Here is a 15,885-nt window from a genome sequence, read left to right on the forward strand (position 1 = left end):
GTGCGGTTCAGGAGATGATCTCCAGCCACTTGCTCTGTTGTAGCTTTACACTGTATATAGTGATGGATGTGTATTCTAGTCTAAAAAGCCACACCCATCACTAGATACAAGTTTCTCATGACCCCTGGTCTTTTTTTATTTACGCAAGGGGACGACTCCTCTGCTTTAAAACAAACAAACAAACAAACAAAAAAGGATATGAGAAAATGAGTGTGCTTCTCACCTCACTATTTTCTCTTCCTCCCAAAGTCGAGTTTATCTAATGAAGCTACAGTAAAGTAAAGAACTGTAATGTCTCCTGTTTCTTTACTCTGTCTGCACATAAAAGCTTTCTGTTGGCAACAAGGACAACAAAATAACCGTGCCTGTTGTTTCAGTCGCGTGGAGCTGAAGAGGCTTTGTGAGATCTTCACCAGGATGTTTGCGGACCCTCACAGCAAGGTGAGACGGCAGCATCTTTCACACGTACTCTTATTAAAAGTGAAAGCCGACGTCAGAAAGCAGCAGTTCACTCTTTCTGTGGAGAGAGAGGGTGACAGTGAGAGCTGGAGGGGGTAAACTTGGGAGTTTGTTGTGACTCTGAAGCTGGGACGTGAGCGTCGTGGCTGATTTCACTGCTCTCGTGTCGTCACTAACAGCAGGACAAACTAACAGTGTGTGTTTTCTTGTTGCATGCCTCCTCGCTGCTGCGGACTCTAACAAACACCAGAGAGTAAGTGTTTGCTCTCACTCACATGATAACTGTCTGCTGTCATATTTCACTGCGTGTGTACTCGTCTCAGACCAACATGTGCAGACAAACACTCAAACATCTCCTCATCATCACCCCTGACTCTGTGACAGGTCTTCAGCATGTTCCTGGAGACTCTGGTGGACTTCATCGTGCTGCACAGGGACGACCTGTTGGACTGGCTCTTCGTCCTGCTCACACAGCTGCTGAAGAAGATGGGCGCCGACCTGCTGGGCTCTGTCCAGGCCAAAGTCCAGAAGGCTCTGGATGTCACGAGGTTAAGACTGAAACCTTTTCATCATTAAAGAAAAGTCCTGCATGCTTCTATCCTGCAGAAAATTAAACTCCAATCAACCAAACTGGATTTGAAGTAATTAATGGGACTTTCCTCTGGCTCGCTGTCTGTGCAGGAAATAACACAAAAGAGCAACGAGTCACAGTTTTAGTAAAGGGGAAAGTATTCCTGTTATTTAATTTGGTACTGCAGGTGGAGCACAGGAGATATTTTGCACTAAATGTTTTTTAAAAAAGTTTATAAATTACTTTAGAATATGTGGTAATATAATATAAAGTATGTTGTGTGAACTCACTGAAGCAAGAGCAGCTGTTGTCAATAAAAAAGAGGGTGTAACTTCATCTCATGTTCTGACGATGTTTTTCTCTCCTCCTTCCCGCCTCCATGCAGGGAGTCCTTCCCATACGAGCAGCAGTTCAACATCCTGATGCGCTTCATCGTGGATCAGACGCAGACGCCCAACCTGAAGGTGAAGGTGGCCATCCTGCGCTACATCGAGGCTCTGGCCAGGCAGATGGACCCGGCCGACTTTGTCAACTCCAGCGAGACACGCCTCGCCGTTTCCCGCATCATCACCTGGACCACCGAGCCCAAGAGCTCCGATGTCCGCAAGGTAGGAGGGCATGTCAGCCTCCGTCTTCCTTAAAACACTCCCCCCTTTTCATCCCTTTAAATTCCTCTAAATGTTTCATTTTTTTATATTTTCAGTTGTTTTGTTCTGTTTGGTTTTTTTTTTTTTCTTCATGTCTTAAATTTTTCCCCCTTAATGGTCCTTCCTCCACCCACCTCACCCTTAGACCCTTCATAACTGGGCGGGGGAGGATTTCTCAGGCCGACCCAGCACCGTGGCCTCTCTGCCCGGGGAGGGCAACCTGGAGGAGAGGTGCAAGCAGGTAGATCCTCTACCAGTGAGCATGCGCAGCGTGAATAACCTCGTCTAACCCGGTCACAAAGAAGCGGGAAGCTGCTGTGAGCGTGTTTGTTCAGGCCCGCGTACAAAGGACATTAACCTGAGAGTGTGAGCGGGTTCTGTGAATGCTTTTCAGCACTAACTGCTGGCAAACAGTGAAAAAGGTGGAGAGGTATCCGTGTACCTGAGGTGTGTGCATGAGATGCTGCTGCTGAGTGCAGCTTTAAGACTAACTCTGCCGACCATTATGATGTTTCTCTTATTATCAGGCATGACTCTGACCTTTAACCTTTACAGTAAAACATGAAACATTTGAATCATTTGAAAGGAAACTGAGTGATAAATGCTTCCTTTAGCTTTTGCTTAACAAGTTCAATTGACATGCTGCATGTTAACAGAACTATTACTTTTATTTTTTGTGTTATATTTTTTCCTCTTCCAATTAAAATGGTCAAAGTTTCAGAGAATCACAGTCTTTGTACAAATCTCCAAAAGTTGATTCTGTTCATCTGGACGTAGCGTTTCGTGGGAGAAACGTTTTGTCACTCATCCAAGTGACTTCTTCAGTCTCAGCTGACCCCAATCTTATAAACAGTACATTTGCATAATGTCTGAAACCAGCCCACTGAAGGAACAATGGACTGGGAGGTCAGTTCCTTAATCTTAATTATGCAAATGCTCATGACCATTGATCAACAACCACTGACCAATGGCCATGAGTACCATTCACAGAGAGTTGGGGAATGGCTGCAATCACAGCATTATAAGATGGTGACAGATGTACCCTTAGGCCCCCTCCTCGATTCAGAGATGGTCTTTCCCTTTTCACGTTAATGGCCTCCTTGACTCCGCGCTCAAACCAGCGTTCCTCCCTGTCCAGGATGTGTACATCCTCATCATTGAAAGAGTGTCCACTGGCCTGTAGGTGTAAATAGACTGCAGAGTCCTGGCCTGACGAGGCAGCTCTTCTGTGTTGTGCCATCAGCTTTGCTAGAGGTTGTTTCGTTTCCCCGATGTATAAATCCTGGCACTTAACAAAAGGTCAAATTGCTCCAAACTCTCAGTTTTTGTTTGTTTTTTTCTCACAGAAGCTCCATCCACCTGCTGTTCAAACCTTGAGTTTGCAAAGGGCAGCCAATCAGAAAAAAGCTGGCTTAATTGTGGACAAACTAGAATAAAATAAACAAAGAATATTTTGAACTGTAAATCATGCAAAGCCCAGAATTAAAATATGGTGCACAATAGGTCCACTTTAAAGTGGAAGCTAGGGTTATAATAAGTAAACACGGCTGAAGCCATGTTTACTCAGAGTTGATATCTCTGTGGGAGGATTTAATCTTTGAAAGCACTCTGTCTTAATTTGTGGAGAAATTGTGGTACGGTTTTTGTTACTGCTGGACTTTGTCTGTTACTAGCTGTTGAAAGGTTGGAGGTAAACAGGTTTACTTAAAAAACAAAAAAAAGGTCTGGGCATTAAAGCATGCTGATAAACTTGTGCATTAAATTGAAGGCTTTTATTCTGAAAGTCTGAACATCCTGTTAATTTTCTAAAATTAACTGGGGACTTTTACTTCCCACAACACTGAAGTATCTAAGCGTCATGCAGTAAATAGCTAGATGCTTTTATTTAGGAAAAAGGGAAAGTAAAGCATCATATAAAATTCCTGTGACTAACAGGAAGCTTTTATTTTGAACTACAGCATTATCTGGTATCATTCACGTCTGCATGGTGCTTCAGTGTGGCTGACTGTTGCACTAAAATGCTGCAAAACAATATTTTGTTTTTATTTCAAACAGGTTAATTTACTTCTGGCTGTCTTTTATAAAAGAGCGAAAGCTTTTCTTCATGTTCAGTGCCAAAATCAGTGCAGTGACAGTCAATAATGTCAGTAAAGTAGTGTGTAACATGTTTTTTATGTGTGTGTGCAGGCGGCCCAGGTGGTGTTGATCGCCCTCTTTGAGCTGAACACTCCAGAGTTCACCATGCTGCTGGGTGCTCTGCCCAAAACCTTCCAGGACGGGACAACAAAGCTGCTGCACAACCACCTGAGGAACGCCAGTGCCAACAGCGGCATCAGCATGGTAACACACACACACACACACACACACACACACACACACACACACACACACACACACACACACACACACACACACAGAGGCTCAAATATGGAGATGTTTGCATTCAGATTCATTTAATCAATATTCTTTTTTAGGATTTTTTTTTTTTTTAAGATTTTATTTCCAGGTCTTATTCCTTTATTTATTGATCCATACCAGAATATATTGATGAATCATCGTAGCCTGACCTTGATAACTAATATCGTAACACACTTTAGGACTTTCCTTTAACTCAAACAATAAATATGTCACATGATTGTTGATGTTTGTAATTGACTTTAAGATTATTGATTAGACAAAATAATCATTTTAAAGATGAGTTTTAGGCTTTTTTTGTTATTTGTGTTGTATAGATTCACAAACACACTTGTTTTGATAAATATAGTAGTTTTTGTATGTGTGCTGTTCCTCTTATCCTTACATCATCACAGCTGTGGCTTTCCAAATGTTCTCACATTAAATCCAGACACTTGTGTTTCATGGATCCGCAGGCGTCTCCCAGTAACTCGGCAGGTCGGACGCCCCTGCGACAGCTCAGCAGCCGCAGCAGCCCGCTGACCTCCCCCACCAACTGCTCCCACGGCGGCCTTTCCCCCAGGTACAGAAACGGCCCCGCCATCGCCACACCAAAAATTCAAACCACGTTTCCTGTGTATAATTTTATCCACACCGATAAAATTCTGGCTTCAGCAGTTCATCCTTCATTTCCGCCATCATCCAGACTTTTATTTTGAAGCTCAGGTTATAACGCAGCGGGCGTATTTCCCCGTGTCTTCCCTTTGTTTGCTCGTTAACAGAGGAGTGTAAAGCTGCACTGAGGGGTCACCACAGAGTTTAGATGTTGACCACTCCACTGTGGAGCCATTGAAGAGCTCAAAATCAGAGCCAAAGCTCAAAGTCTGAACTTGCAGTTTGATGCTTTGTTTTAAATGAACGTCAGAATTTTAGGCTCATGTTCGGCTCCGTGCGTCTCTTCCTGAAGCTTCGTGTGATTTTAGACGTTTTCTCCTCTCAGCCAATCAGCAGGTTTCCTCACAGCTGTCATACTAATGATCCCTCCGCCTGTACTAACTCTGACTGAGAGCACTGCTTCTCCTTATCTTCCACTCTTTTCACATCTCTTCTTCTCTCCGGGCTCCTCCTCCACCTCTTCCTCCCCGGCTGGTCGCAGTCGGCTGTGGGGTTGGAGCGCAGACGGCCTCTCCAAGTTCCCTCCTCCACCCTTCCCCTCCCCTCTTCCTCCACCCACTGCCCACTCCTCCCTCAAGGCCCTGCGGCGAGCTTACTCACCCAGGTAACCCTTCTTCCTCCCCCTCCTCCTCCTCCCTCCTCTGTACGGGGTTTCACAGTTTAACAGTTGGATCTGTCTCTGTAGTGATGAACGGATTTCTAAGCTTATTTTTAAAGATATTTTGGAGTTCTCTGTGAAACCTCGAGCTTCCGTCAGTCTGTCGTCACCTCTGCTGCCTCGGTGCCTCCATCAGCTTCGTGTGTCTGTTTTTCTTTTTGTCGTCATGGTGACTGAAAGGTGGCTTTCCTTCTGTCTCTCATCTGTCCGCGTGCGCTCGTCAACATGCACGGCTCTGCAGTTCCTTTTTCCTGGTCATGGACAAACCATCCCTTGGTACAAGATTTGACTAATTTGTTTGGCACGCAGATGCTTTTGTGTTTGATCCATGTCAAGGAAAATGCCCTCAATCCCCCACAATCTTCAAGATGAAAATGGAGCTGCTTCATGTCGCTGACATTAAAGGGATCATAGGTGCTGTTAAGAAGAAGAGCCTCTGTACTTCCACCAGTCTCTTAGAGGGACAGTCCACCTCAAAGACAGAGGCACACGTTCTTCCTCTGACCTGTGGTGCTCTTTATTCATCTACACTGTTTTGATGCTTTGGATATATTGATGATTAAATGTCCTTCTAGAAGCAGTTATGCGGGCAGTGATCCTCTGATTTAATCGACTGTTTCCACATGTCTCCTGCGCTGATCGAGGTTCTCATCTCTTGTAAACAGACACAAGCCCTCAGTAACTTTCCAGTCATCTTTTTCGGCCTCTCTGGCATTTACACCTGGCAGAGAGCGTTAACATTAACGCTCCACTTCAAAGTTCAAAGTTTTACTAGCAGCAGCTAACTGCGGCAGGAGACAGAGACAAGTTTAACATGTCCTTTATATCGACTCGTATCGGACTACTTTCACAAAGTTTTATACCCTCCTCCAGAGTTAATAGATGTGGACACATATCGACAGCTGAGGTAAACAGCGGACTGACAGCCTACACTCACTACAGATGATCAGCAGACAGAGCTGTTTGTCCTACGGTGGCCACTGTAGCTAGAATTATGCACTAAACATGTGAGGGGTAAGAAAACAGAACGCAGTTGCTGCAGTCTACTGACATCTAGTGGTGAGTTTTTACAAACTGTAACTAAAGTTTTTCTTAAGAAATTTATTACAAGACAAACAAAAAGTAACACAGCACAGTCTGATCTAAACACCAGTTTTCTTCAAACCTCGAGTGGATTAACTGACCACCAAAGTTAAATGGGGAGAACTATTAGTTTGTAGGGAAAGAAAAATATTTATAGCATTAAATTCCAATTGCATACAAGCAAAACCTGCTTTGAAGATCCTGGATAAACATGATCTAATGGATGAAAGTACCTCTGTGTTTGGGGATATAAAAAAAAAACAAAAAAAACAAACAGGTCTGGTGTCATTACTGCTGAGTTTTCCAAATGTGTTTTTGGTGCTTGGAGCACCTCAGGGCGATTTAGTGCTGGGCCAACGCCTCTACAGCTCCAGGTAAATATGGATAACACGGTCTACAGGCCAGAGGAAAAACATGTGAATCTGATTTAGCAATGAACTCTCCCTTTAAGTGACGATCCCCTGACGATGTTGCCTACATCCTGTCTAAAATGCCCATTGGACCTGTCTCGTGCTGCAGCATGCTGGAGTACGACAGCGAGAACCTGAACTCCGAGGAGATCTACAGCTCGCTGCGCGGTGTCACCGAGGCCATCCAGAACTTCAGCTTCCGCAGCCAGGAGGACCTGGTGGAACCGCTGAGGCGGGACGGCAAGAAGGATGGCGTTATGGTGAGGAGTTACAGGGAGGAACCAGATGGCAGATAACTGAAATAACTGTTAAAATAATCTGTATTTGAATATTTTTATCTTGGAGTAAAGACTCCAGAATAACTCATCTGCTCTGGTGTCACTGAATCTTAGACTGGAGGCGGGGCGTCCTCGGACTCCGAACCTCGTCCCAGTGGTGATGCAGTGGAGGGCGGGCGCACTGCCCTGGACAACAAGACCTCTCTGCTGAACACGCCGTCTCCTCGATCCTTCGCCGGCCCGCGCTTCAGAGAGTACAACCCATACAACTACACGGACGGCATCAGTACGATGGATAAAGCTGCGCTGAAGGAGGCGCTGTACGAGGATGCTGTGGAGCAGCTGCGAGAAGGTGGGACCTTAGGACAAAAGCTGTGTGTCCTGCTGCGTCGGTAAAGATTCAGTTTTTCTGTCTTTCCCGTCCCACTCTGCAGGCCGCCGGCAGGAAAGTGTGGAAAACAAGATCCTGAACCCCAAAGGTTTCCCAGGTAAACTCACCAGAAAACCTCAGAGGTGAACAAATTATTTATTTGATCTTTGTTCTCACTTTTTAAAAAAAAAAAACTACCTCTTTCCCCTCCACCTACAGCCGGGGCTGCTGAGCAGCTGGAGCTGGTCGGAGAGCTGCTGAAGGAGCTCTCCCAGGGCCAGGCAGGGGAGCGGGGCCCTGAGGAGCGCCGGGGGACCCTGCTGGAGATGCTGAAGGTGGCCCGGGAGGACAGCTTGGTGGTGTGGGAAGAGCACTTTAAGACCATGCTGCTGCTCCTGCTCGAAACGCTGGGAGACAAAGACGTGAGGACGCGAGGCTTCCGTTGTTTTTGATTTTTTTTTCCCACTGCTGTAAATGTCCTGTGAGTGACTTGTTTCCTCTTGCTGTCCCAGCACACAATCCGGGCACTCGCCCTGCGAGTCCTAAAGGAGATTCTGAGGAACCAGCCCGCCCGCTTCAAAAACTACGCCGAGCTCACCATCATGAAGATGCTGGAGGCCCACAAAGACTCGCACAAGGAGGTGAGGATGAAAAAGAAACCAGAGGCCACTCCTCCGGTCTTCCTGTGATTCTGACCCCTCATGGCGCCCTTTTCTTCTTTTGAAGGTGGTGCGGGCGGCCGAGGAGGCGGCCTCCACGCTGGCGGGCTCCATCCACCCCGAGCAGTGCATCAAGGTGCTCTGCCCCATCGTGCAGACGGCCGACTACCCCATCAACCTGGCTGCCATCAAGATGCAGACGAGGGCCATCGAACGCATCACCAGAGAGCCGCTGCACCAGCTGCTGCCCGACATCATACCCGGACTCCTGCAGGTTTTTCATTCTTTAAATTTGTAGATACTTTAACTGCTCATAAACACGCAAGATTAGCTCATGTTACGGACTTGTGTCCACCATTTGGGCTCCAGTATGCAGGAAGTGTGAACTGAAATGTATTTAATGTTTGAGTAAATGAAAACACTTAAAAATGGTTCAACTGTGTTATTACAAACACAAGAATACAATATGGTTAAAATCCAGAGACCTGTACAGGTAAGATAACCATGCAGCACACGAATAGACCGAAACTGCCTTTAGACAGTTTTTTATAGTGAAATAAAACTAGTGTCAGTAGCACTCGTGTGTATCTGAGTTCATGTTGTACCTGAAAAGACTGAATTTAGACACATATTGAAATATCTTTTTAATTTCCTCTGCTGTATGATCAGCTTTATCCCAGAAATTATTCACACAGTCATCGGTTAATTGGTGAGATAAACTCTTTTTTGTCTCAATTGTGTTGATATCGGTCTCTCCTTCTTCTGCTGTTTCAGGGCTACGACAACACTGAGAGCAGCGTGAGGAAGGCCAGCGTCTTCTGCCTGGTGGCCATCTACTCTGTGATCGGAGAGGAGCTGAAGCCTTACCTGGCTCAGCTGACCGGCAGCAAGGTATTTCAGACCACACAGCTGAAACGGCATCCTGCACGTAGAGACGATTCACCGCAGAAATATTAAAAGTCTTTAAAAGTACAGTGAAAGGGCATTTGCAATCGTGCAGTTTGCCTGTTTTTTCCCCTCTTTTAAATTCACTATTTTTGTGAGTAAACTTTTTTCTCGTAAGTTTGACAAAAGTTTTTAATTTTTAAATTTTTTCTTAATAATATTCAATTTTTGCCAGATATTTGCTTTTTTCATAATTTTGATAATTTTTTCTAGTAAATCTTTCTCATAAATTTTTTCCTCTCTGTTTAACAGTATTTTTCTTGCATGTTTTATATTTTTTTTCTCATAAATTTCCCAGTGTTTTTTTTCTTAATTGTGAACTAACCTAAACTGTGTTTACCTGTTTGAATGTTGTCATATAAATAAAGTTTTGTTACAATAACTTAAGTTTAGTATAGTGTTTAAAGAGCAGTGAGCTTTAGATTATCTGCAGAGCTCTTGGAGTCCTCTGACCACGCCGCTGTTTTCCTCCTGCAGATGAAGCTGCTGAACCTGTACATCAAGCGGGCGCAGACCTCCACCAGCAACAGCAGCAGCTCCTCCGACATCTCCTCCTACTAACTCCTGCAGCTTCCATCCTCGCAGACACGCTTATAAACTGTTTCATTCCATCAGCTGGTGATCGACCTGAGGGGCGACGTCACCACCAGTGGGATCATCATCAGTTTCTTTGTAGGACCAGGTGCCTGGCACCTCATCTTCTTGACCAGCTTCTGTTTCCCAAACCATCTTCCATCTCATTCCTTCAGCTGCTGATGGAGCTGAAGTCCCTGAGGAGTTCATGCTGTCATGGCTCCAGTTTCATGTCCATCATCCATAAAGTTCAGCTCATTTTTTGGAGGTAGGGTGACTCTGGCTTTTGAGACATTTCATGAAGATCCACCACTAGATGCATTAGCCTTAAGACTTCATCTTCCATCTTCCAGTATGGAAATGATCAATCTTTAGAGGCCATGTGCCTGAAACCAAGATCTCCTCTTCCTCATCTCATCATCATCATCGTCATCTTTAATCTCCTGGATGTGAGTGGCAGTTTGAAGCCGAGGAGATCGTGGAACCATGAAGGACCTGAAGAGGAGAGTTTTTGCAGTGTAGCTTCCTCCTTCTGTCAGTATTTTTATTCCTTTTTAGTACCTTTAATCCACTTCCTGGACACTGTTTTGCTTTGACACATCAAACCTTTTATTGAATGTAAAGAGCTTTGAGTGAGCGCGAGTGTCCTTCGTGAACTACTGCCTCATCGATGGGACGTTTTCCAGTTTTTAACATTTGAATGAGTTGTTACAGAAAGTGGCACTACAGTCTTTAAAAGGCTGAATCCCAGAGATAATCGAAAGATCAACGCAAGCTTTATTTTGAAAATGGGCTCATGCCTCTGTGAGTGCGATGGGAGAATCGACAGGGTTGCACTCAGTCCTGGAATAATCTATTTCAAAAGATGTGAAGCTCGCCTCAGTTTACAGTGATTGATCATTTGGCTGGCCAATGATTTTAAGCACTACAAATCAGCAAAGTTTTATTGTTCTGGGCCCGAGAACCAGCAGAAAACAGCAGTGTTTATATTTTAAAGTCATTTTTTAAGGTGTGAAAAAGAAGGAACAAATTATTTCAGTTTTTATGGCACTCATCAGTTAGATTTCCATTTAATAGTCAAGGCTAAATATTTCACCTCACAGATCACAGTTTTCTACCTGAATTGGAAAAAAATGTCAAATTGAAACGGCCGTGTTTTTAAATGAAGAACTAGACTTGTGAGTGAGAGTTATTTTGAAATCACAGGTTTGCTTTAGTTAGCTGTCTAAATGAGCTGTTGGAGATGAGGTGGAGACGGACCACTCTGCACACATTTAATATTCAGTGTTGGAAATTAGATTTGTCCTACACGCGCGTGAACAGCTCTTTTTTGTATACGTGACTTTCACAATAAAAGCTTTAGCAGCAGGTGATTAAACAGCTTACAGAAGCATGTTGAAGAGCTGATTGTAGGATTTAAGTAATCTTAACTTTAGTTTAGGAAGTTTTGAAATTTAATGCTGCCTTTTATTTATATAAATATTGTTTTTAAGAAGGTTTTAATATTTTGCAATGTTTGAGAAACAAGCTGTTAAAATACTGCGTTGGACTTCATTTCTAATTGTTAGAAAAGTTTGAAAAATAGCGTAATTAGTCTTTTAATCATCATTAAATTATCAATATTTATGTTTAAATATGTGTTCCAGTTATCAACATAAAATGTGACTTCATTTAAGCTTTCATTACAGATTTCTGCATATGACGCAAAGATAACTCAGCAGCAGAAAATACTGACTAAACACGTGTAGATTTCTCTGTAGCATTTCTGCTGATGTGAATATAACAGGCAGATTTATTGAAAGACAAAGATTTCTTTTAAGTTGTGATAGGAAGTAAATTTTGCACACAGCTGTAGAACTTGGATGGATGGATAGTCTGTCCAATACTTTTTTGGGCTCGTGGTTGATCCTAAATTTAAGGAGAGCTTTTCTTCTTTTCCCCTATTTCCGGTCAGAACTTTAAATGCATACTTTCATAAAAGTAGATATAAGAACCAGGACACTTAAAGCAATACTTTTCAATTAGTCACAAACATTTAAATATTATCACTAATTTCAAGCATAGCACTAATCCATAAGTATTTATTTATAAAAAAAAAAAAAAATGTAAAAAATGACTGTCAGCTTGACAGAAGGACCACAATAAGAAAAATTCCAAAGAAAACATATTTTTGGTGATTGCTTTGGTCATTCACTCATTTGGACTGTAAATATCCTCACCATCATCTAATTTATGTTAGACAACATAAAGACTGAACTCACTTTGTAAATGTTAATAAAAGAACTGCACATTTTGTGACCAAAAGGAGACAGTAATTAAATACAGATTTATGAATTTTTTTTTCAGGCCAAAGGTAGAAAGCTTCTCATTGCCCTACGTAAATATGAGACTGATATAAAAAACAAAAAAGATTAAATTGTCTTTTATTGAGATTTAAATGGAAAATCAAGCTGATGAGTGTCACATAAGTTAAATTTTTTTTCAGCTATGGTGGGTTTTTAATGGCTGTCAAAAACTAAAAGGTCAAGTAGCTCCTAATTAAAACCACTGTAATGACAGCAGTGTTGCTCTCTCCTGTGAATTGAACGGCCCAGCTTGGGTTAAACTGGGAGTTTATTAGTTTTAAAGACTGCTGTCAAGTTTAGACTACTGTGATTAGGGGAGTTTCATTCCAAAATACTGTAATATATATATATTAAAGCTCAATCTGAAGGTCAAAATAAAGGCCTAAATATCTCAGAAATAGTATTAGCGGCCGTGCTGATGAAGGTTCTCTGCATCAGCGGCTCCCAAATCGAATGTAAGTCACTTTTTCGACCTTTAAAATGTGAATGACAAACCTGTGGGAAAGATTGACGATCTGAATCATTAGATGCTACTACATGAGAGCGACAATGCTGAACTGCTGAACGGTGAAGTGCCAGTGGTAAAAAAAGAAACAGAGTGGACATTAGCAATAAACTTCAAGAAATCCAGCTGGGATTTCCTTGTGGAAACACTGTAGATTCCCATTTAGGTCCTCCTTTGAGACGCTCTCGCCGGTCAGTGTAAAAAAGTGTCATTTTCAAATAAGTGCACCTATAATTAAACCTTCTGCTGCTTATTATAATACTAACAAACGCGCCTAACCACTCTGGTGTATGTACTTTATCTCAGCAGGAAGTGTAGGTGAAGCGATGACGATGGAAAAACGACTGAAATTTTTAATACTGATTGATCGACTGACTGATTGCACTTTCCTGGTGCTGAACTCCGCCCATCACGCACACTAAGTGAGTCCAAACAAACACTCCAGAGGGGGCAGAAGATGAGAAATAATCCAACATTTCCAGCAAAGTGATTTGTTTTCTTGCTGAGAGTCAGATGAGATTCCATTCTGTAAATTTGGACCCTTTTCCCTTGTGTAGAAATGGCTTGCATGGGGATCCGAACATTACAGATCATCCATCATTACAAGCTTAATTTTAGATATTTACAAGAATGTCAGAACTTTATCTGATTTTTTAAGCATTTAGCTTAATTTAACTAAATTTTTACTACCTAACATACAATAGTAGACAATGCTAAGGAACATCCAAATAAAATCCTAGAATTTGACTCCGTAAAACTAAAACTTCGTGAACAGCTAATCACAGCAACACAATGCATATCATGTGTCAGATAACTGCATTAAAATGCTCCAAAAGGGACTGAGCACAAACTGCCACTACATGCTGATGATGTGATTCTATTTATTATCCAAATATAGTAATCACCTCAAGCCAGAGGTCCGGTTTAGGAACTCCAATAGGCTGAGGTGAAGTCTGCCAGACAGCTAAAACCTATAGCTGCCTGTGACACACCATCTGGCTATCAAGCAGATAGGCCACGCCTTAATACATGTGAAACAGGTGATCCCAGTGTAGCATGGTCTCTACTTTAAACTAGTGGAATTTCTCAGTGAAATCAAGCTTTGTCTGTCAGTCTGGTTTTTATAAAATTACAATACCTACAAAACTTTGCAGCTCTTGCTTTGACCAAAACTGTTTTTGTAGCAGGTTGTAAAGATGTTTACTTCTGCTATAAATTTGGACATTTTACCATAGTAGTCTATGGGGACACTGCCTGTAGCACACATTAGAGGGTTTTCAGTTTCAGCATTAGTTTTACTTCCAACCTCTGGGGCTGAAAAGTGAAGCCAATATGAAATCTGTGTTTACATCTTCAGAGGTAGTGTGTTGTCGGATGCATGTAGAAATAAAAATGCTTTCTGTTCTTCCAAAATGCTATACCCACCCTCTCTTGAGGGTCCCAGTTTTTATTTCTGCACATTTCTGCACATACGTCTGACTCTCAGTAAAAAGCAAACATTTCCCAGAATGTCTTTAAAAGTGAAGGATGTTTCCAGGCCTTACTGAATTTCTTCCGACACATTACTTGGACTGTTAAATGTACTGTACCAGTGGCCGTTGCCACTCTTCTCAGCTTTGAGAATCTGATCAGCGTTTCCCTCTGAACTGAATGCCGAAGTCCTCCATAGCGTGTCTAGTCCAGTGGTGGTGATCCGGTGTTAAACTTGCTGCAGTTTAGGCTACAGTTTTGGCAACTAAAACTCAGTTCCCTTTATTTCAAGCTACAGTGTAACTTGAAACTGCATCTGCATGGGTGTGTCACAGGAATCGTTAAATGTAGTCAACTTGAAATTAAGATTTGAGAACATTATTTTGATTTCCTGATTGAGTGCCTTTGGGGAAAGATTTCTTGCAATACACCTGGTTGTTCTGTCCAATACTAACCTGTACTAACACTATGATTCATTGCTTCTGAAGGCGAGAAGAAAACCTTTTAATGATGCTGTAAATACGCTTCAAGCTTCTTTTTTTTTTCCATTTGAACGACTTACAGTGCATGGCTCCAGTTTGGTTTTTTTAGTTGGTTAGTTTCCTTTCATGCTACACAGTATTTATATTCTGTTTTATTTCCCTGTGTATGACTGTATATATTTACATGTTTGGTTCTCTTTCACCTGTGATAGATTTCGCAGAACTTGAAATAAACTATCAGACTTCTTTTCTCTATTGTCTTTATTACAACATTTGTGTTTTTTATCCAGGTCCAGTTTTCTACGAATTCATTTGACGTCTAAACTCAATTTAATCTTGGTCACAGGTATCTAATAAAGAGCAAATTTCAACTAAATATTAATAGATTTAAAGGACAAGTGGAGGAAAATTCTTCCCATTTTATATGCTTTTAAATAGTTTTTATTACCCGTCATTGTAAAAGGCTGATGAAATATTGTTGTCACCCTGCTGGGCAGGCAGACAGCATAAACACCAAGGTTTTTGAATGTTCACTCAAGAACGAGGTGATGTAGGATTATGAAATTGATGCCGTAGGTGCAGCTGCTTTAACCAGATATTAATGGGCATGTATGTTCATATTTGAGGCTGTATGTAAACTTCTGACCATATGTGAATTAGAGAAAATCTAAAATAAATTGAAACTTCTTCGTTTTTGAAATTATTAAAGGTGTATGCTGTACAATCATTAAAAAAACAAAAACATACAGTTCAAGGAAATCATTAAAAGCATAAAATTACCATTGGATTCATGGCCATGATGACTTGAAACTCCTTACCACAGCTGAGGAAATTAGATTACATTTGAATCTTTACTGGTAAACACTGGGTCTCACCTGCTGAAAGAGGCAGCGCAACATCTGAAAGACTAGAAATTCAGAAGTAAACTTGAAAGCGAGAGATGCAGCATAACAACATCAGTTTCTGTTTAGAGGAATGAGAAACTGAGCTCATTGAACATTTTGCTACAAAGCACAGCAGGGCTTCTGTCCAACACAGGTGATCACGATGATGCTGTTTGAAAAGACCAAATGTAAATTCTCCTCTTTCAGAAATTAGGAATCAAACAAAGAATACAAAGACAAGCAAAGTCCACTTCTTTGACAAACATGAATTCTCTCATTTGAATAATTTACAGTTAATCTTGAGCTGTGATTGGCTTAAAAGTGATTAAATTAAATTGTGTCACAACAGAGTTTCACTTGAAAAGAATCAGTTTCTTTTCAAAGGAACATTAAACTGGGCTCACTGATCCTTTCATATCAGCACAGCAGAGCTTCTCTCCAACACTGGTGAGTACAGATAATTATGACTGAACAGTT

General features: G+C 41.9%; 1 protein-coding gene across 1 annotated transcript in view; it reads left to right on the top strand.

The window, feature by feature from the left end:
- LOC102794459 (CLIP-associating protein 1-B-like) overlaps window positions 1–14,027 on the top strand; it is a 52,161-nt gene extending 38,134 nt beyond the window's left edge. The window contains exons 28-42 of the mRNA XM_087836699.1: window positions 378–441; window positions 844–1,007; window positions 1,416–1,638; window positions 1,823–1,918; window positions 3,865–4,017; window positions 4,548–4,654; window positions 5,228–5,350; window positions 7,007–7,157; window positions 7,290–7,527; window positions 7,610–7,663; window positions 7,765–7,967; window positions 8,058–8,186; window positions 8,272–8,478; window positions 8,979–9,095; window positions 9,627–14,027. Of these exons, the coding sequence (XP_087692825.1) occupies window positions 378–441; window positions 844–1,007; window positions 1,416–1,638; window positions 1,823–1,918; window positions 3,865–4,017; window positions 4,548–4,654; window positions 5,228–5,350; window positions 7,007–7,157; window positions 7,290–7,527; window positions 7,610–7,663; window positions 7,765–7,967; window positions 8,058–8,186; window positions 8,272–8,478; window positions 8,979–9,095; window positions 9,627–9,710 (2,113 nt within the window). The 3' untranslated portion in view covers window positions 9,711–14,027. The remainder of the gene's footprint in view (window positions 1–377; window positions 442–843; window positions 1,008–1,415; window positions 1,639–1,822; window positions 1,919–3,864; window positions 4,018–4,547; window positions 4,655–5,227; window positions 5,351–7,006; window positions 7,158–7,289; window positions 7,528–7,609; window positions 7,664–7,764; window positions 7,968–8,057; window positions 8,187–8,271; window positions 8,479–8,978; window positions 9,096–9,626) is intronic.
- The last annotated feature ends 1,858 nt before the right edge of the window (window positions 14,028–15,885 follow it).

Source organism: Neolamprologus brichardi, chromosome 23 (assembly GCF_056152115.1).
Source record: "Neolamprologus brichardi isolate AB-2024 chromosome 23, ASM5615211v1, whole genome shotgun sequence".
Taxonomy (NCBI): domain Eukaryota; kingdom Metazoa; phylum Chordata; class Actinopteri; order Cichliformes; family Cichlidae; genus Neolamprologus; species Neolamprologus brichardi.